The following is a 25,771-nucleotide window of genomic DNA, read 5'->3' as shown; positions in this document are numbered from 1 at the left end:
ATCTCACATTAGCAGAAGATCAGTTGTAGTCTCAAGATGGCTGCATCCCTAACACTCTCTGCTCTTTTAATTCATGTTGCTCTTGCAGAGATAGCAAAGTCTGTTGTTTCTCTGATAGTATTCCTCCTGTGTTTTTTATGGAGAAACTTGGTTTATTTATTTTTTTTTTTTTTCTATTTTGGCAGTAGGAGCCATGAAGCAGATTGTGGAAATATAACAGATAGCAAAGTGTAAAGCAGGGTAACCCGTGACATTAGGAAGACCGTGTGCAGTTCACATGCAGCATTGCTACCAAGTGCATTTCTAGCAATATTTATATACATCAAACTTAGCATCATTTATGACAAATAGGCAACAGCTGATTCATTGTTAGATGTTTTTCATAATAAGACAATTAGTTCTTTGAGCATGTATTATAACCTAGCCAATTATTTTCTGATCTATAGGAGTTTCTGAGAAAGACCTGATTTTTTATTTGATGTTGAGAAAGCCCTGTTTTCTTGAAGTCATTTAGAAATGACCTCATGTTCCTGTAGATGACAAGGCCTCTGCCTTCCCCAGAAATGATTGTGCATTCAAATTATGCTAGTAATGAATCCTGGGAGGAGTGTCTGGTCTCTGGAGCAGCTGCTCTGTAGTCACGACATTCCAGACCTCCCTTTCATGCCTCTCATCAGGGCCCTCATAATTACAGTCCCTTATCACTCCCAGGAGAGGCCCTGTGGTGCTGGGAGAGCTACTGCCCAGGGACACTGGACGGGAAACCGTGGGTGAGCATTCTTCCCAGCTCTCAGGAACCATGGTGGCTTGTTATTCTTGTATATCAAGTGGCACTTCCTCTGGGCAAAGCCACTCAGCCTATTTGGATAAAACTCATCAGTGGCTCAGTCACACACACCTCCTCAGATCTGTGTTCTCCAAAGCCTTACATTTTTAGCAACACAAAACCTCATTTTATGGTATTGCCTCAGGATTTCAATTGGGAGCCATACAAAATAAGAGAGTTCAGTATATTTGATTCTCCACTTTTTAAGCCTAATGCCTTGGTAATAATCCAGGCCCTTGTGCCATTCACTCTCCTCGGGCGACAAGTTCTGTAAATGCACCCTATGTAGTTTCTGGCTATGAAGTCCATTCTGTGCAAGTTCTTCTTTGAAAGGTTGTTAGGCTAAAGTTTCCTCCTCCTCTACAAAGAAAAGGTCCTGCATTCTAGATATGAGGTATAAATTATAAAAGATAAAATGGAAAGTTTATTTTTAAATGGGCTTCATTGTTAAATATCCAATTAATGTAGCTGTGCTTTAGCCATCCGATACTTATTTTCTGAAAAGGATTTTTGTGGTCTTAATAATACAGTATTCAGTTACAGCAGGGGAAAAAATGAGTGGAAGAAAGACACGTGCTGCTGCGAACACTGAAGTTCTCTCTATGTGTTTGTGTGTGTGATTTTCCTTGTAGCTTTTCACTGAGTATGGCAGGCTGGCCATGGAGGAAACGTTCCTGAAGCCATTTCAGGTGAGTGAATGTTAAAGGACAGTAAATTCTTGTTGGATTTTCCTGAAGACTGTCACCAGGTTTGCAGATTACTTTCATGTTTCATCTCATTTAAGAAGCATTTAAAAATACCTGCTTAGTGCTATTTAATATAAGGACGATATAGAAATGGGAAGATAAAAAGAGGTGAACTACACATTCTGGTTCCTGCAACAGCATCAGCTTTTCTTCCCCAAACTTAACCCTGGTGATCGCATGGAAGACAGTTGATGAGTCTGTCAAACATGAAAAGCTAAAAACAAACAAATAAGACTTGGAACAGTATTAGGTAGTTGTAAGCCAGAGCAGAAGCTGACTTAGCACCAGGGAGGATACTGGGGGCTGGGGGTTGCAGGGTTTTTAGAGGTTGGTACTCTGTCCTTTCTTAAGTATTACAGTGCCACCGAATAGCAAACCAGCAACGAGCTCAGCCCTTGCCTGGGGCAGCAGAGAATGCTCAGGAGAACACCCGAGCTCAGATTGAGTGATGTCTGGCCCTTCCCTGCTCCCTTCTTCCCCCACCCAAGCTGACGTGTACACCAAGAATGAGGCTGTCAGCACTGAATGAAACAGCTGCTGAAAACAGGACCTGGAGGAGGTACATAGTTCAACACCCAAGATTGCCCCTGAGGCACAGCTCCTTCAGCCTGAACTGATCCCAAAAAGCATCAGCTAAGCTCTCTCTGGAGCTCTGCTCCTTCCTGCATATGCACACCAAGATGAAGATGGGTCGTGCCCTAAGGGAATATGAATATTCATGGAAACTGAACAACTAATAAAATTAATGGCCCAAATGGCCAGTGATTTAAAATGACTTGAATTAGTTATCTATTGCTATGCATAACAGGTCATCCCTAAACCACAAACTTTTATCATCACTCACGTTTTTGTTTTGTTTTATTGAAAGGCAGAGTTACAGAGAGAGGGGGAGAAACAGAGAAATCTTTCTGCTGGTTCACTCTTCAGATGGCTGCAACACCAGAGGCTGGGCCAGGCCAAAGCCAGGAGCCAGAAGCCCAGAGCTTTTTACAGATCTCCCATGTGGTTGCAGGGGCCCAAGGATATGGACCATCTTCTGATGCTTTCCCAGGAAGCTGGATTGGAAGTGGACCAGCCAGGTTTCAAACCGGTGCCCATATGGGATGTCAGCATCACAGGTGGAGGCTTAACCTACTACACCACAACGGTGGCCCCCAAACATTTTTTTATTTAATTCATCTGACCTCATTCTATGATCACAGAACAATTTAGTTAGAAGTTAATAAGGAGGTGAAGTATTAGCCTAGCAGTTAAGATGTCAGAGTACCTGAGTTCATACACAGCCCTAGATCCTGAGCTGCCAGCAGATGCAGGCCCTGGGAAGCAGCAGTGATTGGGTTCTAGTGACGCCTTAGTGATTGGGTTCCCACCGTCCATGTGAGAGACTTGAATCGAGCTTCACTACTCCTGCTTTTGTCCTGGCCCAGCCTCTGCTGTTGTGGGCATTTAGGGAGTAAAAAGCATATAGGAGCTCTCTGTTTCTGTTTCTCAAACAAATATATACATGAATAATTTTTAAGTTACTAAGTATTTCTTAAAAATGCATATTTGGGTGACAGGCATTTGGTCTAGCCATTTGCGACACCTGCATCCCATGTTGGAGAGCCTGCTTCATTTTCCAGCTCTGGATCCCCATTTCAGCTTCCTGCTGATGTGCACTCTGGGAAAACATGATAGCTGAAGTGTTTGGGTTCCTGCTACCCATGTGGGAGACCTGGATTGAGTTCCCAGCTCCGAATTCCAGCCCAGGCCCGGCCCTGGCCCAGCCTTGGTTGTGGTGAGCATTTGTGGAATGAACCAACAAATGGTGACTCTCTCTCTCTTTCTCTCTGCCTCTCAAATAAATTACAACAAAAAAAAGAGGCATATTTGGAAATTTAGACATACACTTCAAAGGTAATTCATATGTCAGGGCAGAATCGTCATCATAGAAATCTGAAAACACTGTAAACCGAGTATCTCAAAGTAAAAGTTACGAAAATGGTACTTGGAAGAAAAATATAGTTTTATAAGTTTATATTAGAAAAGAAGAAAGACATAAAATTGGTGATGTAAGCACAACTTTAGAAGAGAAAAAAAAGAAGAAACCTAATGGAACTAAGAAGAAAGAACATAGATAAGAGCTTCACGCCTCAAAATGGGTTGATCTAAAAACAATGTGGGTTGAAAAAGATTGTTGCCAGAGACTGTCATGACATTTTTACTATAGCTTAATATTGAGCCAAACTGAACAGTATGTTGTTTAAGAAGCAGGGATGTCGGCCGGCGCCGCGGCTCACTAGGCTAATCCTCCGCCTAGCGGCGCCGGCACACCAGGTTCTAGTCCCGGTCGGGGCGCCGGATTCTGTCCTGGTTGCCCCTCTTCCAGGCCAGCTCTCTGCTGTGGCCAGGGAGTGCAGTGGAGGATGCTTGGGCCCTGCACCCCATGGGAGACCAGGATAAATACCTGGCTCCTGCCATCGGATCAGCGCGGTGCGCCGGCTGCATTGCGCCAGCCGCGGCGGCCATTGGAGGGTGAACCAACGGCAAAGGAAGACCTTTCTCTCTGTCTCTCTCTCTCTCACTGTCCACTCTGCCTGTCAAAAAAAAAAAAAAAAAAAAAAAAAAAAAGCAGGGATGTGCCAGGAAGGGATGCACAGGAAGGTCCAGTGTTACTGGTATGTTCATTTGTGTAAGTGGGTGTGTGTTCTACTTTATTACTGTGCTTAATAGCCTACATGTATGTTACATGTTCTTTTGTACCATTATATAATAAAATTTCAAATCTTGAAAAAAAATCAGTAATACTTCTCAAAGCCAGCAATTACCAACTAACAATGTTTTTAAAAATTATGTATCTTTCATAATAGCAGGTAAAACAAAAATCTTTAATAATTAATTACCAAAATATGGGAATTCTTCAACATGTTCATGGAAAATGTATTTTATGGAAAAAACTATACATGCTTTTTAATAATTTTTGCACCAAAATTAACATCTCTTTTTTAAAAAGGTTTTTCATTTGAAAGGCAGAGTTAAAAAGAGAGGGATTTTTCATCCAATGTTTCATTTCCCAAATGACTGCAATGGCCTGGTGCTGATCCAGGCCAAAGCCAGGAGACCAGAACTCCATCCGGGTTTCCCACATGGGTGGTAAGGGCCCATGTACTTGGGCCATCTTCTACTGCTTCCCCAGGCATATTAGGGAGCTGGATCAGAATCAGAGCAGCCAGGACTAAGACTGACGCTCATAATGCATACTAGCATTGCAGGCAGTAGTTTAACTTACTGTGCCACAATGCTGACCTCTGTCCATTCATTATCACATATATAAAGAACCCCTACCAACAACACAAGATATCCCAATGGAAAAAAGGATGAAGGATTAACCCAATGTGACACAACACTGTCCCCATAATATATCTCTTAATTTCATTTTCCACAAGTTTTTTGAAGCACACTTATATAAAGACCTTTATGGAGAAACAATTTGAAGAACTGCTATATACCATAAAGGGAATTTTGTATAAAATAGAGAGATATAATATGATCACAGACAGAATGATTTAAAGTTGTAGAGTATATAACTTTCCCCTAACTGGTGAGACAGTATAATTAAAATTGAAATTACAACAGGATTTTTGGTATATATTTCTGTAGCTAATATGCAGGAATTAAGTTCCATTTTGATTTAAGATTTTTTTAAAAAGAAAATCTAAATTGAAGATTTAATAATACTAGAAACCCCTAGTAATGAAACTGTCACAGTCCCCTACAGATAAGACAAAAGCCCAATGAGACTAAACAGTTTAAATACAGTCTTGTAAATGTGGGAGCCTGATATTCAGTAGAGTGGCATCACACACCATTGGAAATGGATGGATGAATAGCTGGTTTTGTAAAAAGTAGTTCACATCTTGGAAAAAAGTTGGATTTCTGCTAAACAACGTGTATAGAAATAAGTTTCAGAGGATCAAAGAACTAAATGTGAAAGTGGAAATTCTGAAGCTAATTAAAGGAAATGCTAGAGAATATTTTTCTGAACTGGGGTGAAGTAACATTTATTTATAAGGTCCCCCCAAATTAACCATGTAGTATAAAATTGATGGATATTACTATATCAAAATTAAGTATTTTCTATTTGTAAAAGGACTTTATAATAAAAATGATTACATTTATAGAAGATACTGACAATGTCAAAAGTCAACAAAATATTGTACAGAATATGGTAAGCACAACTTGGGACCCATTCAGATATTAATGGACAAGTCACAGAGGAAACTTGAATTGCTAACACATTTCTGAAGGGATTTCAAGTTTCACTGATAATTAGATCAAATTAAGACAACAATAAAATACCACTTCACACTCATTAAATTGAGCGGAAGTAGATCAGGAGTGATATCAAATGATAGCTAGGAGGATTTGGGTAATTGGGAACACCCAAATTTTGTTGGTGAAAATGCTCATGGAAGCAGCCCTCCTCAGGAACAGGCAAAATGTAAAAGGACGTTGGTCACAACACTGAGGAAGAGGAGGAGCAGTGTAATGAGGAGGAGGAAGTTGGAAGCAATGTAGGTAAACAGCATCCAAACACAAGCAACCAAAAGAATAGACAGTAACAAGAATAGTTAAGCTTCATACTGAATTAAGCAGGAAAAAATATGAAATCAATAATAGGATACTTTTATGATTATTTAATATGCTCTACAAACACAATATATTTGAATTAAGAAATTGGAATGGGAATCTGGGAAAAATATGATAAAGTAAAGCAATAAAGGGAACTTGACAAGGAGAGATGGTGGTAGTGTTGTGAATGAAGGAATTGCAGTCTGTCCCCTGAGGTCTGGGGAAGTAAGCATGCCAGAGGAAGCAGGGTAGAATAAAGCCAGTGTGTTTTACAATCTTCTGTGTGGTTTACAATATCTACTGACTTGGTTGTCTTTTTAAAAATCATTTCTTCGGCTGAAAACTGAAGTTTTACATAGTGATGGTGCTATCAATTTGTTCTCTTTGGACCACTGGCTTATGTAGATAGAGGAATTAATTCCAGATGTACTGTAAAGGAACTTTAAGTCACACCAGCAGGTGTCACTGCTACATACACTTGGCCAGATGGCACTAAAACCCAGAGACCAATCAGTGCTCTGATAAAATAGATAATAGTTGGGAAGATAGATGATAGACAGATAGTTAGGCAGGCAGAGTTACAGCCTTTGGTGAAACAATACCAATGAGTTGAAAACAACAGAAAAACGTTAAGAGATAACTACTTGTTAGTAAACTTAGGCAGTATGAAATGCCAGTGGAAAGAAAGTTTTTACTGAATGAGTCAACAGTGCCTCCTAAACAGTTAGGTTTGGACTTGTATAAATCTAACCATCTGAAAGGAAATGGTAAAAGTGGCTTCCAAAGCCATTTAATAATATTTGAGATTGAAATAATCAAATTCAAAACAAAATACTACACATTATAAAATTAAAAGATAAAATGCAAGTATGTTTAAATCTCAGAACAACATTTAAGATATCAGTAAAATAATTTGTTTGTTAGAAAAATTGCAAAATATAGGGCTGGTGCTGTGGCATAGTAGGCTAAACCACCGGTGGTGCCAGCATCCTATATGGGTGCCAGTTCATGCCCTGGCTGTTCCACTTCTGATCCAGTTCCCTGCTAATGGTCTGGGAAGGCAGTGGAAGATGGTCCAAGTGCTTAAGCCTGTGCATCCACATGGGAGACCTGGAAGAAGCTCCTGATTCCTGGCCTTGGCCTGGCCCAGCTCTGGCCATTGTGGCCATGTGGGGAGTGAACCAGCAGATGGAGATGTCTCTCTCTCTCTCTGTCTATAACTCTACCTCTCAAAGAAATAAATAAAAACTTTTTAAAAATTGCTAAATACTCTAACTTTTAAAAGAAGTTTCAGTTAATTTAGCACTCTTTTTTAGTAGGTCACCACTTCCATCTTTGTCTAAGCAGAAAATATCTTAATTCATGTGAATAAAATTGTGAGGGAAATTGTAAACATTGAGAAAGTTAGGTGAGTGGTATGATATTTTAAAAGTAATAATCCTATGCTAAAACTAATTTAAGCAAATTTAAAATAGAAGAATTCTTAACTCTGGAGTAAAGTTACACAGGTCCATAATAAATAGCAACTGTGAAGGTAATGAGCCAATGAAATGAATAGCTGAAGTAATAGATTGATTCTTAAGCTCTGATAAAATAAAAAAGGTCTCAGAGTATTTAGAAACCATGGTTGAAAAGAGAGAATAAAAAGCTAAGTGCATTAAGCTTGAAAACAATATTGAAATGCAAGTTTAGCCAGTGGTGTGAGTGCTTACAGCCGGTGGGGAAGAGCATGGAGGTGGCTTTGATTTGTAGTATCTGCTAATTTCTGTGTTGTAAACACTTTCACCAAAGTCTGCTGCAAGCTACCAACACGATGTCAACTGATGTGCAAAATTTCTCAAATTTTACCAGCTCCTTGCTCCTTTTTTTTTTTTTTTTTTTGACAGGCAGAGTTAGAAACAGAGAGAAAGTTCTTCCTTCCATTGGTTCACCTCCCAAATGGCCTCTACGGCCAGCGCACTGCGCCGATCCCAAGCCAGGAGCCAGGAACTTCCTCCTGGTCTCCCATGCGGGTGCAGGGCCCAAGCACTTGGGCCATCCTCCACTGCTTCCCGGGCCACAGCAGAGAGCTGGACTGGAAGAGGAGCAACTGGGACAGAATCCGGTGCCCCAACCGGGACTAGAACCCGGTGTGCCGGCGCCGCAAGGCGGAGGATTAGCCTAGTGAGCCACAGCACCGGCTTACCAGCTCCTTTTAAGTCCTTACAAGCCAGCTCTAAACTGTGTAGCACACCTAGGAAGTACGAAAATAGTTTACAAAGTTCATGGAAAAATAAAATTGATAAGTTTATTTTGATGCAAAATTTTAAAGTGAGTTTTTGCAGACTGTATTTTCCAAGAACTTTTGGAAAACCATTTTATGCATGGACTTAAAAGTTTTCACACCAAAATAAACTTACTTTAATTGCATTTTCTGTGAATCTTTTGAAGTGTCCTCCATAATTCATATTAAGACATGGAGCCTCTGACATACATTACTTATTTTCTCATTTTTCTGCTCACTGTGAGCACTTGAACCTTTTTTTTTCCTATTTATTTGAGAGACAACACAGATGACAGAGGTAGACAGTGCCCATCTACTGCTTCACCCCCAAATGTCTGCAACAGATAGGGCCAGGCAGGGCTGAAGCTGGGAGCCTCAAACTCAGTCCAGGCTGAGTGACAGGAACCCAACTGCTTGAGCCATAACTGCTGCCTCCCAGGGTCTGCATTAGCAGGAACCTGGGGTCAGGAGCCAGAAACAGGCAACAAACCAGGGGCTTTAAAGTGGGTTGCAGGCTTAACTGCCAGTGAATGCCCACCCCTAAAGCTTGTCTAATGATCCAGTGGGTGGGGAGGAGGCCAGCATTGTGGCACAGAGGGTTAAGCCACCACATGGGATGCCCATAGCCGTTTGAGTCCCGGGTACTCTACTTCCAATCCAGCTGGCTACTGATGTGTCTGGGAAGGCAGTGGATGATGCCCAAGTACTTGGGACCCTGCCACCCATGTGGGAGATCTGGATGGATTTCTGGGCTCCTGGCTTCAGTCTGACCCAGACCTGACTGTTGTGGCCATTTGGCAAGTAAAGCAGTAGATGGAAAATCTCCCTCTGTCAGTCTGCCTTTCAAATAAATAAGCCAGTTTTTTAAAAAATCCAGCAGGAGAAGCCTCACCAATGTATTTTTTTTAATTCTTTACATTAGCTTTTTTGTCTTTGGACTTCCAAAGATTTAGTTGAGAATAACAATAATTTAAACATGGTTGAGAATAATAGCTATGCAGTGTTTTAAAATTATCCTTTTTTTAAAAAAATTATTTTTTATTTCTTTGAAAGGCAGAGTTACAGAGAGAGCGAGAGAGAGATTGATTTTTTAAAAAAATTTTTTTTTGACAGGCAGAGTGGACAGTGAGAGAGAGAGACAGAGAGAAAGGTCTTCCTTTTTTCCGTTGGTTCACCCCACAATGGCCACTGCGGCCGGCGTGCTGTGGCCGGCGCACCGCGCTGATCTGAAGCCAGGAGCCAGGTGCTTCTCCTGGTCTCCCATGCGGGTACAGTGCCCAAGCACTTGGGCCATCCTCCACTGAACTCCCGGGCCATAGCAGAGAGCTGGCCTGGAAGAGGGGCAACCGGGACAGAATCCGGCGCCCTGACTGGCAATAGAACCCGGGGTGCCAGTGCCGTAGGCGGAGGATTAGCCTATTGAGCCACAGCACCAGCCCAGAGATTGATCTTTTATCTTCCATTCTCTGGTTCACCCCCAAATGGCTGCAACAGCTGGAGCTGGGCTGGGCCGAAGCCAGAAGCCCGTATCTTCTTCTGGGTCTCTGATATGGGTGCTGTTTCTCCAGGCACATAAACGTAAGCAGGGAGCTGGATGAGAAGTAGAGCAACCAAGCCTGGAACCAGTCCCCATGTGGGATGTCAGCATCACAACTGGAGGCTTAACCTGCTACAGCACAACATCGGCCCACTCTGCAGATTTTACAAGGACTTTGGATAATACTTTCCAGTTTGCTTGAAGAACCTAGTGGGCCGGCGCTGCGGCTCAATAGGCTAATCCTCGGTGCCAGCATCCCAGGTTCTAGTCCCGAATGGGGCACCGGATTCTGTCCCGGTTGCCCTTCTTCCAGGCCAGCTCTCTTCTGTGGCCCGGGAGTGCAGTGGAGGATGGCCCAAGTCCTTGGGTCCTGCACCCGCATGGGAGACCAGGAAGAAGCACCTGGCTCCTGGCTTCAGTTCAGCGCGGTGCGCCGGCCACAGCATGCTGGCCGTGGCGGCCGCTGTGGGGGGTGAACCAACGGAAAAGAAAGACCTTTCTCTCTGTCTCTCTCTCTCTCACTGTCCACTCTGCCTGTCAAAAAAAAAAAAAAAAAAAAAAGAACCAACTAAAAATATTCATGTCGGGTATGATAGGAGATTCATGTCTGTCTTTATCGGCTATAGATTTTCTTGGTTAGACTTGCATGAGCTGCACCTGGCCCCCTGTTGCCATGTTACTAGGATGGTCACACCCTTGGGTCAGGACCCCCCGACTAGGGGCATTTTCCATGCTGTCACACACTGTTTGAGGTTGATTTAAAGGCAGACTCTAGCAGCACTTATCAAGGCTGTCCTCCTCGGCTGCTCTCTGCTCAGTGATCAGCCTCTGTGGCTTGCTCCCTGGAGGGACTCATTTGCCATTTGTGTGGCCCTGTGGCTCTCCCTGTGTGTGCTTGTCACTCATGTCCTCTGGGTTCTGCCAGAGCCTTGGGGGTGGAGAGAGTTTTCACGCTGTTGTGTGATAATAACTCAGTTTGTTCTTGGGTCTGAGCTGAAAACAGGTTCCCCTTGGAATGAAGACTCTAAGAAGCCCTTGTGTTGTACCATTACACATGCCCTTTGGCTGTTAACGGCCCAGAAACTTACTAAACTATTTCATGCCCCTTAAGTATTTACTTAGGCTAGAAAGAAATAGAATCATTCTTCATTTATCAAAGAATTATATTCTCCAGGTTCCCTTGAGTCAGTGTTTTAGATGCCAGTGCATCTGTCAGTGGCAGTTCTGCAAAGTGCGTATGTTTAGAGAAGGCCTGTCTACAAAAGCCTATTTAACCTGCCATAAACTAAATAGTATGCACAATTTTCCTGAATCCTAGCCCCTTTAAGCCAGAGCCCTGAGTGTATCCAACAACTCCCAGACATCTCTAAGGCCCTGACCGCTGAGACAAATGGGGAGGGCTGGCAGGATTTAGCCTGTGTGGATTGAGCAAGGTTTTCTAAGCACCTATATTAAAACAATTTCTGAGCCAGACTGGTTTACTGAGTCTGAAGACGTTGGGGCCAGGGAACCTGCAGTCTGCAGATCACCCTTCAGCACATGCTACTGAGAATGGGTTTAGTCTCTGGGCACACCCTCCCAGAGCCGTCTGTGGCATAGAGGGCTCTGGCGAAGACTGGTGCCATTTCCATGTGTGTTTCTGTGGTCAAGGGTTAGTGAATTCAGGGGTGCCTTTAATAGGAAAATAAACATAAACCCTAAAAACCTTTCCTGCGTGCTTGATTTCTCTTCTTTGAAGACTTATTTCCTTGTTGAGTCTAATTTAGGATTGGTAACACTTATTCTCTTTAATCTTGCCGGTGTGAAGTCCTTCACTTTTCACAATAGTTAATTCATTCCAGTTTTTCTCCAGTGCTGGTTTTCTGCCCCATTTTAGCATACTTAAAAGCCTAGCAACACCATAGACCTTAGAAAAAAAATGGAATCCTCTCTGTGAGATCGAAGTGATCTCAGTTCTTCACGTTGTTTTAGGTGGAATTGTAATTATTTGCAAGCAGATCAGTACATTCCAGTGTTAAGGGTAAACTCAAGGCTGCTCGGTAATAAACTGTTAGGTTAGGGTAAACCCGTTTCTCACAATTTCTCATTCAGCTTAGGTATGAGTATGGACAATTAAGAATTGTTTTACTCTAGTTTAATTACATTTAATGACCCTTTATTCCCATGATTTAAGGATGTTCATTTGTAGAATTCTTTGATAATGATTTAAGCTACTCTGAAACAAAACGTCCTTGATCAAATATCTGTGATGATTTTAACTGTCAAGTAATACCAGAGAAATGCATGACCTCACTGAGAAAATGAGAGGGGTTGTCTGCCAGCTTGGGCTAGAAATTAAAGGAAAAGAATGTGAGGATAGGACTAAGGAAAAGGACAGCTCTCTGCAAAAGCTACCGCACCATCCCAGGTGCCAGGAGGACTTTGCCGTTTGCATAAAATCAGCTCAGTGGTGTAGATCCGGACTCTCCCAATCCACATTTAGGTCCATGAAATGTCAGCAAAGTCATGTCTGGAAGAGCAATATAACAATCAAAATTTATTAAGCACTGATTTTATGCCAGGTGCTATGCTAAATGTGTGTGTGTGTGTGTGTGTTTTGACAGGCAAAGTGGACAGAGAGACAGAGAGAAAGGTCTTCCTTTACCGTTGGTTCGCCCCCCCAGTGGCCGCTGCGGCCGGCGCACCATGCTGATCCTAAGCCAGGAGATTCTCCTGGTCTCCCATGCGGGTGCAGGGCCCAAGGACCTGGGCCATCCTCCACTGTACTCCTGGGCCACAGCAGAGAGCTAGACTGGAAGAGGGGCAACCGGGACAGAATCCAGCGCCCCGACCGGGACTAGAACCTGGGGTGCAGGTGCCGCAGGCAGAGGATTAGCCTATTGAGCCACAGCGCCTGGCGAGTATGTGTGTTTTAAGATTTATTTATTTGAAAGGCAAAATTACAGAGAGGCAGAAACAGAGAGAGGTCTTCCATCTGCTGGTTTTACTACTCCCCAAATGGCCACAATGGGTGGAGCTGGGCTGATTCGAAGCCCGAAGCCCAGAGCTGCACCGGGTCTCCCAAGTGGGTGCAGGGGCCCAAGGACTTGGGCCATCTTCTACTGCTTTCCCAGGCCATAGCAGAGAGCTGAATCAGAAGTGGAGCAACTGGGACTTGAACTTGTGCCCATATGGGGTGCCAGCATTGCAGGCGGCTTTACCTGCTATACCACAGCGCTGGTCCCCCAAGTCTGTTTCTTACATTATTCAAATTAATGTTCATTATTGTTCTATAAAATAAGTAATGTTATTACCCCTTTGTTATTATTATCTCTTTTTTAATCCAATAAGGAAACACTGAGGCTTAGCACAGTTAGGTAACTAATCCCTGGTCATACATATCTTTAAGTTGCAGAGTGCATCTTGCTTGATCTGGGCCACAGCCACTTACCCACTATCTTTCAGTACCTCTCTTCCCCTTCAATCCCATGCACTTACTAAGCATTATTTTGTGGTTTTATATTTTAATGTGAATATCTCATTTCACTAATTAAATTATAAATACCTTCAAAGCAGAAGCGTGGGAGTTTACTTTTGTAGCCTAGAGCTGCTACTGCAATGCTTTTCATACAGCACATGTTCAGTAAATATTTACATATATTTCACATTGCATACGGTTTGCATATAAGCAAACCCATTGGGCTCAAAATTGGAAGACGTGAGTTTACGAAAGTCTAATGCTGCTATTATGTATCTATCCTAGCATTGTCACTGTATATTTTAAAGATAAAACCCATAAATAATATTGTCATAAATTGGTGTGATAGTCCAAAATAATTGTACTATTCATGACCTTTCCTCAGATTTGCAGAAACGGTCATGAAATTCTCCCTCATTGGGTAATGACAGTAAACTTGAAAACACTGATGGGTGGTCATACAAATGAAGAAAGTGACATATTTAGCTAGTTAAGACTATACAAAAAATGTTGAGTGTTTTCAATTAGCAATGGTGATTGTACTGCATGTGGTACCTTCAGATTTAAAGGGGCTCCTAGTGCATGGCCTGGAGCTGCTTCCAGCTGTTATTCCCGGCTGCAGCTGCTCCGAGGCAGAGGATAAGCCCTGGCCACCCAGTGAAGAGGTAGGCCACAAAAGGCCAGGAGTCTTTGAAGCTGTTGATTTAATTATCTGCAATGGCCTAATCATTTTAATAAAAAGACTTAAGCTAACTTGGAGGATTAATCAGGCCTCTTACAGGTTCTTCTGTACTCTTTCTGCCTATACCCTTAGAGAGTTTTGCGGGAAGAGGTTCTTCAGTTTCTTTTTCAAACATATACATCATAAGTATTCCTTGCCAATATGTGACACTGATTCTTCCCATGGATTTTCCACTTGCACTGTGTTCAGATGTCTCTTTTGATAGACTCTTATCAAAAAAGTAGAGTATTTTGATCTTGTTTCTATCTAGAGGGCTAGATTTGACCCTACCTTGTTAGCTAGCCAAGCTGTGAAGTCTGCCATATGTTAGATTTCTAAATTGACAATTTCTCATTCAAGTTTTTTCTTCTGATTCCATATTCCCTCCACATCTGTATTTTGACTCCACTTATTTTGGCTATTAATTGTATCCAAAATATTGTTTGAAAGCTTCCTGATGTCAGTTTTTAAAGTTTTCAATTGATTTATCTCTGTGTGGTTTACAATTGTGAAATCTTAGTCCAGTGAATCTTTAAGAAACTGGCCTTATGTAGTGTTTTTCCTATTTTTCTTATCTCTCTAAAAGCCTTTATGTTTTTAAAGTTTATTGTGTTTTTTTTTTTTTTTTTTTTCCCTCAGTGAGTAGCTAGTTTGTCTAAATATTCTCCTGAACGTTCTTATCCTGTTGACTTTAACCAGTTTTTTCGCCCACCTGAAGTTCTGGCAGTTAAGTGCAGTAGCTGGAACAGAACTGATAAAATAGGACAGCACATATCTATTGCAACCCTGAAGTCTGCAGCAAATTTCTGTCGTCCTGTGTTAAAAGAAATCCCTCACAACTCAGCTCTAGGCCAGGGTTTAGATTCAACTTCTCCTGTATTATCTTCTGGTCCAGACATTTTAAATGGATTTGGGCAGTATGACCACTCCTTTCCTGTGGAAGTCCCTGAGGAAAGAGTAGCTTGTCTGGGAGGTCAAGGGAAGGCACCGAGGGACTGAAGGGAAAGTGGGTGGTGAAGGTGCCGCTGAGTGGAGACAAAGGGAAGTCTCAGGAGGTGGGAAGTCAAACTGAGACACAGGCTTAGAGTCAGCGTTTTATTTTGAGGCCTGTATTGGTTAAAGACCCTTAACTAGTGAGTCTTTGGCATTTTGTCTCAAATTTTATAGAGTTCCTCTTAACCATATTATTTATTTTGGCATGTCCAAAGTTCATCATAATGACCATAGTTATTCTAAGTTTTTTTTAGAAGTTCACTTACTATTACTAGCGCAAACACTGGGATTATAGTGCAATACAAATAGGAAGCAGAACGTCTTCCTGGAGGAGGCTGAAACCTTGATGTAGAGGCTTAGACGATGCTGCATGATCAGTAACCTCGTAGTCAGTGGTTCTGCATTATGAGCTATACGATGTGATGTCCTCATTTCGGTTTTGTAGGAGACCCATGGCAATGTTTGACTGTTTAGTTTTGCACAAATTGGTTGCCAGTCTAACAGACCCCAACAATTAGTTTCCACTTGCAGGCAAATTTCAAGGACAGATGGAATTTGCAAATAAGGAATAAGGAGAGTGCACTCTTCAGCTTATGGGTAATAAAGAATGCTACCCAGTGAGTGCACTGAAAATACCTCAGTAGGACTTCTAGAATTGTCAGAGGATGACTATCCATCAAAATCTGGTCAAAATCAAACCGAAAAACCTGGGTTTGTTGCTTAATCAAATAGAGCTCTGTTGATGAGGCATAGTATGGATGACTATAAGTAGGTTTTTAACAGCTCATTTTGGAGTTTGTGGGTTACAAAGGGAAGAATATATGGACATTCTTTGAGTGTGTCTTTTGTTGAACACAGAAGTATGATGTATGTAGGCTTCAGAGGTGAGAAACAGGTTTGTTGTCAGCTGTCATGAGTTTTCTGCTGATTGGCTGACTTGATGGAATGTTGATTCAAGTGAGTTGTTACTCAGACAGGTTTGAAACCATTTCTAGTGTTTATTTTTACCAGAAACTGAAACTGATTAATCAAACACTAAAAATGAATTCAGGTGTTTTGTGGCTATATATGATTCTATGACAGTTAGGAGTATGCGAATAATTTCATATATTTATAATGCATGCACATACAAACAGCATTTTTTTTAAGATTTATTTTATTTATTTGAAAGAGTTACAAAGAGAGGGAGAGACAGAGAGAGGTCTTCCATCCACTGGTTCACTCCTCAGATGACCACAATGGCCAGAGCTGCGCCTATCCAAAACCAGGAGCCAGGAGCTTCTTCCGGGTCTCCCACATGGGTGCAGGGGCCCAAGAACTTGGGCCATCTTGTACTGCTATCCCAGGCCATAGCAGAGAGCTGGAAAGGAAGTGGAGCAGCCAGGTCTCGAATCAGCACCCATATGGGATGCTAGTGCTTCAGGCCAGGGCTTTAACCCACTGTGCCACAGCGCCAGGCCCCAAACAGCATTGTTTTTCTTCTTTTTTTTTTTTTCTTTTTGACAGAGTGGACAGTGAGAGAGAGAGACAGAGAGAAAGGTCTTCCTTTTTCTGTTGGTTCACCCCACAATGGCTGCTGCGGCTGGTGCGCTGTGGCCGGCACACTGGGCTGATCCGAAGCCAGGAGCCAGGTGCTTCTCCTGGTCTCCCAATGCGGGTGCCGGGCCCAAGGACCTGGGCCATCATCCACTGCACTCCAGGACCGCAGCAGAGAGCTGGCCTGAGATAGGGGCAACCGGGACAGAATCCGGCACCCTGACCGGGACTAGAACCCGGGATGCCGGCGCCACAGGCGGAGGATTAGCCTATTGAGTCAGGGCGCCAGCCTAGCATTGTTTTTCAAAATCCATGATTTTATTCAATTTCACAGTAACAATTAACACATGTATGGTTATATTCCACATACCTGTAACAGTAATATTTCCATATTGTCATATATTATTATGCCATTTTGTATTGTCTCCCAGTTTTTGAGTGGTTTTTTTCTTTTTCTTTTCTTTTTTTTTTTTTTTTTTTTTGACAGTCAGAGTTAGTAAGAGAGAGAAACAGAGAGAAAGGTCTTCCTTCCGTTGGTTAACCCCCCAGATGGCCTCTACAGCCAGCGCACTGCGCCGATCCCAAGCCAGGAGCCAGGTGCTTCCTCCTGGTCTCCCATGCGGGTGCAGGGCCCAAGCACTTAGGCCATCCTCCACTGCCTCCCAGGCCACAGCAGAGAGCTGGCCTGGAAGAGGAGCAACTGGGACAGAATTCGGCGCCCCGACTGGAACTAGAACCCGGGGTGCTGGCGCCATAGGTGGAGGATTAGCCAAGTGAGCCGTGGCGCCGGCCAAGTGGATTTTTTCATTGTTTTACTGTTACAGTAGTACTATAGCACAATTCTTGAATAATTTCCTAAAGTGAATAGTCTCCAAAGGGAGGTTAACAAAGGTTATAACATTACTTAGAAGTTTTTTGAAAATATGATCATCTATAGGAAAAGTATAGCATCAGGTCATCATTTGCCTTGGTTGCTGGACTGAATTTAACTCATGAAAATAAATACCCATGACTTCACATTTTTAATCTGAGCAGATTAGGCTAATTTATATTCTTGGTCTTTATCCCCACCTGTTTGTGTGGACAAACGAAGATTCAAAAGTATAGAAAAACGGTTGCTTTTTGAAATAAGAATTGGAATTCATAGACTCCTCTACCTAATAAATGCAAAACACACACATTATGTTAGGAGGAGACTGAGGTTGTGGCTGTGCTGTTGCTGGTTCATAGCAGTTCATGAGATCCAGTTATTAAATAGTCAGGAAGTCTATGAGCCAAAGAGTAGCTTGAAGTCAGCAGTGGTCAGTGTATATTTAGCTGCAGAAATTGGCAAGTGCTACAAATCAAGGTGTTTTGCTGTTGTTTCAGAGAGCCAGTTGCCAGTGCATCAGTGTGTGGAGCACCAGTCAGGGAACCTGAGAGTTTGAACACTGGCATTGATTTCATGATTAATATATAGATTGCCGATTTGAAAAATAAGTATGTTTGCTTCTATTTTATACATGGTTCTCATTATTTTGAATTGGGAAGATTTCCAATGAAAAGACCAGGAAACGAGACTAAAATTTCCCAAGAAAAATGCAAAATACAGCCAAATACACATAGTTGGTTTTATTTATCCTGGTTCATGAACTTCTATTTTGCAGACTGCTTCCTAGCTAACTTCTGCTTTCAAAATGCTTGATTTAGGTAGAAATGTTCCAAATCCAGATTGTTATAGTTGGAACAAAATGGGCACCTATTTAAAGTAAGTCAGCTACACAAAGGTGCTGGCTACATCCTCTCCACAAAAATCTCTGATTTCTCCATAAGAGTCTACAAAAAAACAACAGAAAAACACAAACACCAAAAACAACAAGAGGAAGGAGAGGCCCCACCCTTGTGACATAAGAAATACCCATATCTCACACTAAGAAGTGTCTGTTAATAAGGAAAGAAGATGTGATGCAGGGATTCTGTATTCAACAAAACTGACTTTCCAGTATAGACAGCCCAAACTGTTAGCAAAATGTAAGAATGAATAAATAAATACTGTTCTTTCTCATGGCCTCTCATTCTGCTAAAGAATAAGGTTCAGAAAAGCAAAGATGATGTAAAAATGGGTGGGGGTGAGCATTAAACATATGTTTATTTGTGGAATTAAGACTACATGAAGGGCCCGGCACCGCAGCTCACTAGGCTAATCCTCCACATGCGGTGCCAGCACACCGGGTTCTAGTCCCGGTCGGGGTGCCGGATTCTGTCCTGGTGGCCTCTTCCAGGCCAGCTCTCTTCTGTGGCCCAGGAGTGCACTGGAGGATGGCCCAAGTGCTTGGGCCCTGCACCCGCATGGGAGACCAGGAAGAAGCACCCGGCTCCTGGCTTCAGATCAGCGCGGTGCGCCGGCCGCAGTGGCCATTGGAGGGTGAACCAATGGCAAAGGAAGCCCTTTCTCTCTGTGTCTCTCACTGTCCACTCTGACTGTCAAAAAAAAAAAAAAGACTACATGAAGGATAAGAGACATTGTACGTAATGTCTATTGTCTATAAATAAAATAATTATTTAAAAATAGAATGAGAAGGGCATATATCAAAAAAAAACTTGGGTGCTCCCATTAAATTTTCTTGGTAGTTGATAATAGTCTTGGTATTGCTACTCTGAGGCTATGGTGTATGTGTTTTAGCATAAAAAAGTAGTAATTATGGGATATTATAATTCAGTCATCCGTTATACCTAAGGAACTAAGATTCTTGGGTAAGTAGATAACGGATATATTTGAAGTTTGGTGAAAACTATAGTCTTAAATTTCAACTGCCAAGTATTAGTATTAATTAATAAGATAGTTTATAATATCTAAGATAAACATACACACAAAGTATCCTAGCTCTGCCCACTGAAAAGACCTAGAAACAACTATCAACTCAATAGTACTCCCAGAATTATAATCTTGAAATACCATTTCCCACTAAAAGAAACCAGTGCTGCTTGGAGAAATGATTCTAGGCCTGGGGTAGGAAATGACCTAGGGACATCCTTTGAAAAAGGGTATTATAAAGCTATATTGGTCATTTTTCTGGGTTTTGTGTTTGTGAAATTTTTCAGTTTTTGGAATTTGCCATTTGTTTTTCTTAGTCTAGATCTCTGTTTCAAGCCTGATTTTCTAGTTTCATTTTCTTATAGATGCTCTCTCCCTACCCCTCAGATCATATTAGCTTCAATCCCTACAAAACCTAAATTCTCATCCTCCTGTATACCACAGGGGCATAATGAGAGCTCCTGAAGGAGATAATGGAACAAATGTAGTAGAGGAAAAATAAACAGCTGAGAGAAGAAAACTTTTCTTAAAACTTAAATGTTCATACTAAGTACCTTGGAAAAACTGACCAATCTCAGTCCTTATATTTAGTAACATTATTGAACTTTTCAGGACCTCCCCCACCCCAAAAAGAAAAAAACCCATACACAATTTCCATAACATTCAGTGGGGAAGCTACAGATGAATAATTAGAACAGTTTTGAAAAAGAAGTGTCACTCCAAGAATTTTATATCTGGCTAATTTTTCCATTAAATATAAAAGCTACAGAAGATTTTCTCAAGAATGTGAATACTCAGGGAACGTAGCAAATCCTAGCTCTTTTTGAAAAACTGTGTGGCAACTTTTACTTTTTTCAAAATCACAGTTCATAGATGGAGTGAAAGGATTTTTAGATGGACTGAATCCAGTTAGATACAACACTAAAAAATGCAATTCAGAGTACTGTAATTATAGAGCAAAATTTTACCTTGACATCGTAAAATTGATAATTAAAAAATTAGGAAATGATTTATTTAATAGATCTGTACTAAGCATGTACATGTGCCATGTACTATCCTAAGGATAGTCCAGGCCTGAAGTGCCGGCATCCCATAAGGGCGCTGATTCGAGACCCAGCTGCTCCACTTCCTGTCCAGCTCTCTGCTATGGCCCGGAAAAGCAGTAGAGGATGGCCCAAGTCCTTGGGCCCCTGCACCCACGTGGAAGACGGGAAGAAGCTCCTGGCTCCTGGCTTCAGATCGGCACAGCTCCGGCCGTAGCTGCCATCTGGGGAGTGAACCATTGGATGGAAGACCTCTCTCTCTGCCTCTCCTCTCTCTATGTAACTCTGACTTTTAAATAAATAAATAAATTTTTTAAAAAATAAAATAAAAAATATGACTCAAAACCAGTAAGAAACCCAGCCAATAAAAACATTTGCAATAGCACTGATTAGGCATGATCTGAAAGAGAATGAGGGTTGGCGCTGTGGTGTAGAAGGTTAAGCCTCTGCCTGCAGCACCAGTATCCCATAGTGCAACGGTTTGTGTCCTGGCTGCTTTGTTTCCGATCCAGCTCCCTACTGATGGCCTGGGAAAGCAGTAGAAGATGGCCCAATGCTTGGGCCCCTGCACCCACGTGGGAGACCAGGAAGAAGCTCTTGTTTCCTGGCTTCAGATAGGCCCAGCTCCAGCCATTGCAGCCATTTGGGGAGTGAACCAGCAGATGGAAGACCTCTCTCTCTGTCCCTCCCTCTGTCTGTAACTCTGCCTCTCAAATAAATAAATACATTTTTTTTTTAAAAATGAATGAAACAAAGGGTCAGTAAACATGATAACTTTTTCAGTTTTATTAATCCTTAGGATACACATATTGAAACCATTATAAGCTACTAAACCATACCTACCAGGATGGTTAAAACTAAAAAGAAATTACCAAATGTTTAGGAACCTTCTAACACTGCTGATAAGGTTATAATTTGGCACAGCACTTGGGAAAACTGACAAAATCAACTGTTCTTGAACATATGGATGCCTTGTCACCTAGTAATTCTGCATCTAAGTATAAATCCAAAATAAATGTGTACATATATTAACCAAAGGCACAGAAATGTCCACCGTAGCCTTATTCATACAAGTCCCAAGCTAGAAACACTGAAATGCACATCTAAAGTGGGATGAATTAATAATTACATAATAGGATGTTGTGCCATGTTGACTACAAACAATAAACAGTTATGCAATAATATAGTGAATATCGCAAGTAGAATACTGAATGAAAGAAGCCAGAACTAATGTCTGCTGGTGGACGTCAGGACACTGGTCATCCCTGAGCAAGGAGTAATGCCAGGCATGTTGGGGGATGGGTATTCTGTTTCTTGATTGAGGTGCTGGGTCAGTGGTATGTTCAGTTTGTGAAAATCTGTTAAGCTATATATGTTAGTGTGCAACCTTCTGTACTTCAGAAGATTTGAAAAGTAAACACCTGACTCCCAGCTCAATGTTTTCCAGAATCGTTTTAACTTCCTAAGTATACATTAGAACCTCGTGCACAATCATTTACTTGACATTCAGCATTATTTTAAATGTCATCTGAATTCTCTTTTAGTAATTTTCAGTTATACTTTAATACTTTTTACTTAAAATGGAACTTATAAAACTCTTCCTTTTTATAAAGTTGGGTGCTTTTGGGGGGGGCATTTGGCTTAGTGTTTAAAGTGCCACTTGGGACACTGGGATGTCCCAATTGTTTAATTAGAGTCCCTGGGTTTGAGTCCCACTGCTGTTTCAGATTCCACCTTTCTGCTAATGTGCACCTGGGTTGGCTCAAATACTTGGGTCCCTTGTGGATAGTCTGGATTGAGTCCTCCGCCTTCAGGTGTTGTAGGCCTTTGGAGAGTAATTCACATATGAGAGGTCTCTCTATGTCCCTCTCCAATAATAAATACTTTTCTCCTTGTTACCTCCCTCCAGTCCTCCTCTCATGTGGTATACCTAGAAAGCCAAATATTAACTATGGTTGGTTGCATCCATGAGATGAAATTTGGAGTATATTTTAAAATTTCTTCTGTGGACGTGGCTACATAGTTTGAACTTTTTATGATGACTATATATTTTCCACTTCTATAAAAACATTAAAATTTATTTTAAAAACAAAATTGATCTTGTTTTTATGCCTACATTCTGCTATAGCAATCAAAACAAAATACTCACAGGGACATAGTTTACACAAAATCTGACTGCAGTTTCTCAGCTCCATTCAGGCTACTTAAGGGCCACCTGTGTTTCTCATCTCCCAGTGGGTGTATTCATCTCGGTAGTCTGTAGGCAACTTACTGTTCACACTGAGCGGAAACACACAGGCTGGTCTCCCATGGGACACGTGGCTCCACAGTGTGGAAAAGAACACAATCAGAAGGACAACGATATGACTGGTTTCAGTAAAAAGCAGAGGAGACACCTTAAAATGGAGATTTTCATTACTTTATTTTCCTTTTTTAAGAGTCTGATATTTCTTGTTCGAGACTGGAGTTTCCCATACGAATTTTCATATGGAGCTGACGGTGGTGCCAAATTTCTGGAAAAACGCCTCAAGGTATGTTAAGATGCTTTTAGGTGCATGAAATTTCACAAGTGGTAATAGAGAATTTTTTGGTGGAATGATTTGAATACTCAGTAGCCCCAATCTCATTTGACCCTAATAGCATTTCTATGAACTAAGATTGATATTTAATGAATTATTTGAGTTACTGATTTAAACATTATCAAGAATTATGATTGCAGATAATTATTTTGTAGATGTCTATAAAACAATTATTCCTAAAGATAAAATCTTTGCTTTGAAAAATTCAGTTCAAGATTTAGAATGCAAATATATAGGTTCATGTTTTAGTAAAAGTTTAAAAGTCCATTAGGGGCCGCCAGCACAGTAGCATAGTGGGTAAAGCTGCCACCTATAGTGCCAGCATCCCATATGGGCACCAGTTCAAATCCTGGCTGCTCCACTTCCGATCCAGCTCTCTGCTATGGCCTGGGAAAGCGGTAGAAGATGGCCCAAGTCCTTGGGCCTCTGCACCCTCATGGGAGACCTGGAGGAAGCTCCTGGCGCCTAGCTCCTGGCTTCAGATTGGCACAGCTCCAGCCATTTTGGCCATGTAGATTGAACCAGTGGATAGAAGACCTCTCTCTGTCTCTCTCTGCCTCTGTCTCTCTGTAACTCTGCCTTTAAAATAAACAAATCTTTAAAATAAATAAATGTCAATTTAACAGACATATCATTTTGAAATCACTGAAGTCAAACTTAGAACATATTGCTTCAAGTTGACAGTGGAACTGGAAAGCCTTCTACTTTCTGTCATGACAATTCAGTATTGTGTGAATTGTTTACATTGAGCAGACACCACCACCAACACCTACTGAGAAATCAGGGGAAACACTAAGAAAAAAGTTCCTTGAAAATCAGGACCTCAGAGCTTATTTGTTTAGGTTTATACTTTTCTACACTACAGACTATCAAACACATGTGATAATCAGGGAGTGGAGGGCAATTTACCTTAGAAGGAAACTATTCAGATGCCTTTCTAGAAATTAAATGCACCAGGTCACAGGAGGCTGTCTCGAGTACCTCTGACAAACAGGTAACACTGTCTCATGCTTTGCTTGTGTCTCCTTTGAGTACTTTGAATTAATATTTGAATTTGTAGGAATTCATTAGAATAAAAACATAATAATTTGAATTAGTATGCTTGCTGTACTTAGAGCTCTGTGAGCAAGTTCACCCCAGACTTTATCTGTCTTTAGTAGCTGCCCCATCATGTAACTTTTATCACTGTAGGGTCAGTCACACATGGCAAATGCGCCGTGGTAGTCCTTTTGTTTAATTTTTGCTGCAAGCAGTTTAAACTTCACCTTGATCTACTGCAGGTCTCAGGGAACCAGCATGAAGAACTACAGAATGTTCGAAAACACATCCATTCCTGTTTCACCAACATTTCCTGTTTTCTGCTACCTCATCCTGGCTTAAAAGTAGCTACCAATCCAAACTTTGATGGAAAACTCAAAGGTTTGTCTTTTAATGATTATAGTTTTTTAAGGACTACGTTTTCATGATTATTATAATCTGATTATAAAATGTCATTTTATCCTTGACCTGTGGTTGCCAGTTTAGTTATCCACTGAAGTGAGGCTGATGATTAGAAACTGAGGAGAATTGGGGCTTCTGGGCTGGTCCTCTTCCTCTGTGAATGACAGACAGGACTCTGTGGGCTCTGAATGCCAACACTGCCTGCAGGACCTCTGCCCCGCCACCCCGCCTGCCTCCTCGTCAGTGTCTTTATGCTTCGTTTTCCCTATTTACAATGAGCGGGAAAACACGTCTGTATTATTGGAACGCTGTATTAAATTATACAGAGTGACAGAAACAGTATGTGATGGTACCGAACTCATGCTTTCAAAAAACAGCTATGAAATAATTCAATTATAAACTTAAATTTAAAAGTTATAAATTTAGAAGTTCACTAAAAAAAGAAATCTTTTCTGAACGACTACCAGTTTCTTTAAAAAAAAAAAAAAAACAAGAAGCACTGGAGTATTTTTCAAGTAGTCAGTCTTACAGTATGTAATCCTCTTTAGAGGAGATCATGATGATCATGATTCCAAAGCAGCTCAGCCATTGTGCCAGGGGCGAGACAGTGACGCGCCCGGGTTTTTTTTAGCACAACTGTGAAAGGTATTTAAAATTACTTTTGAAAAAGAACATGCACGTATCCTGTTTTACAAAAATGGCAGATGTGAATAACAAGTATGATTTTTCCCTGTACCCATGGTATTTACTCTCAGATACCTTTTATGTAACGTTAGCAGTCAGTAACACATTTAAATAGAATTTCCCAAATTTCTCAACCATCAGATTGTTTTTTAAAAAAAAAAGATTTATTTTTATTTAGTTGGAAGACAGAGAGGCAGAAACAGAGAGAGAAAGGTCTTCTATCCACTGGTTCACTACCCATATGGCCACAACAGCCGTTGCTTAGCCAATCAGAAGCCAGGAGCTAGAGGCTTTTTTGGGGTCTCCCATGTGGGTGCAGGGGCCCAAGAACCTGAGCCATCCTCTAAGGCTTTCCCAGGCACATCAGCAGGGAGCTGGATTGGAAGTGGAACAGCTGGGACTTGAACCTACTCCCATATGGGATGCCAGCACTGCAAGCCGGGGCTTTAACCCACTGTGCCACAGCACCGGCCCTAGATTACTTTCATACTTTAAATGACCTGGCCTTTTCAGAACAGATAGCAGTGAACACGTATTAACA

At 41.5% G+C, this 25,771-nt stretch overlaps 1 protein-coding gene across 3 annotated transcripts in view; it reads left to right on the top strand.

The window, feature by feature from the left end:
- Positions 1–25,771, top strand: part of ATL1 (atlastin GTPase 1) — a 75,865-nt gene that overhangs the window by 39,640 nt on the left and 10,454 nt on the right. For all 3 annotated transcript variants that reach the window (XM_017348282.3, XM_070053675.1, XM_070053674.1), the window contains exons 7-9: positions 1,459–1,515; positions 22,966–23,058; positions 24,387–24,525. In XM_017348282.3, the coding sequence (XP_017203771.1) occupies positions 1,459–1,515; positions 22,966–23,058; positions 24,387–24,525 (289 nt within the window). The remainder of the gene's footprint in view (positions 1–1,458; positions 1,516–22,965; positions 23,059–24,386; positions 24,526–25,771) is intronic.

The sequence above is a fragment of the Oryctolagus cuniculus genome, chromosome 12, assembly GCF_964237555.1.
Source record: "Oryctolagus cuniculus chromosome 12, mOryCun1.1, whole genome shotgun sequence".
NCBI classification, from domain to species: Eukaryota; Metazoa; Chordata; class Mammalia; order Lagomorpha; family Leporidae; genus Oryctolagus; species Oryctolagus cuniculus.
The sequence above is the reverse complement of the archived record's forward strand: the minus strand, read 5'-3'. Positions and strand labels throughout refer to the sequence as shown.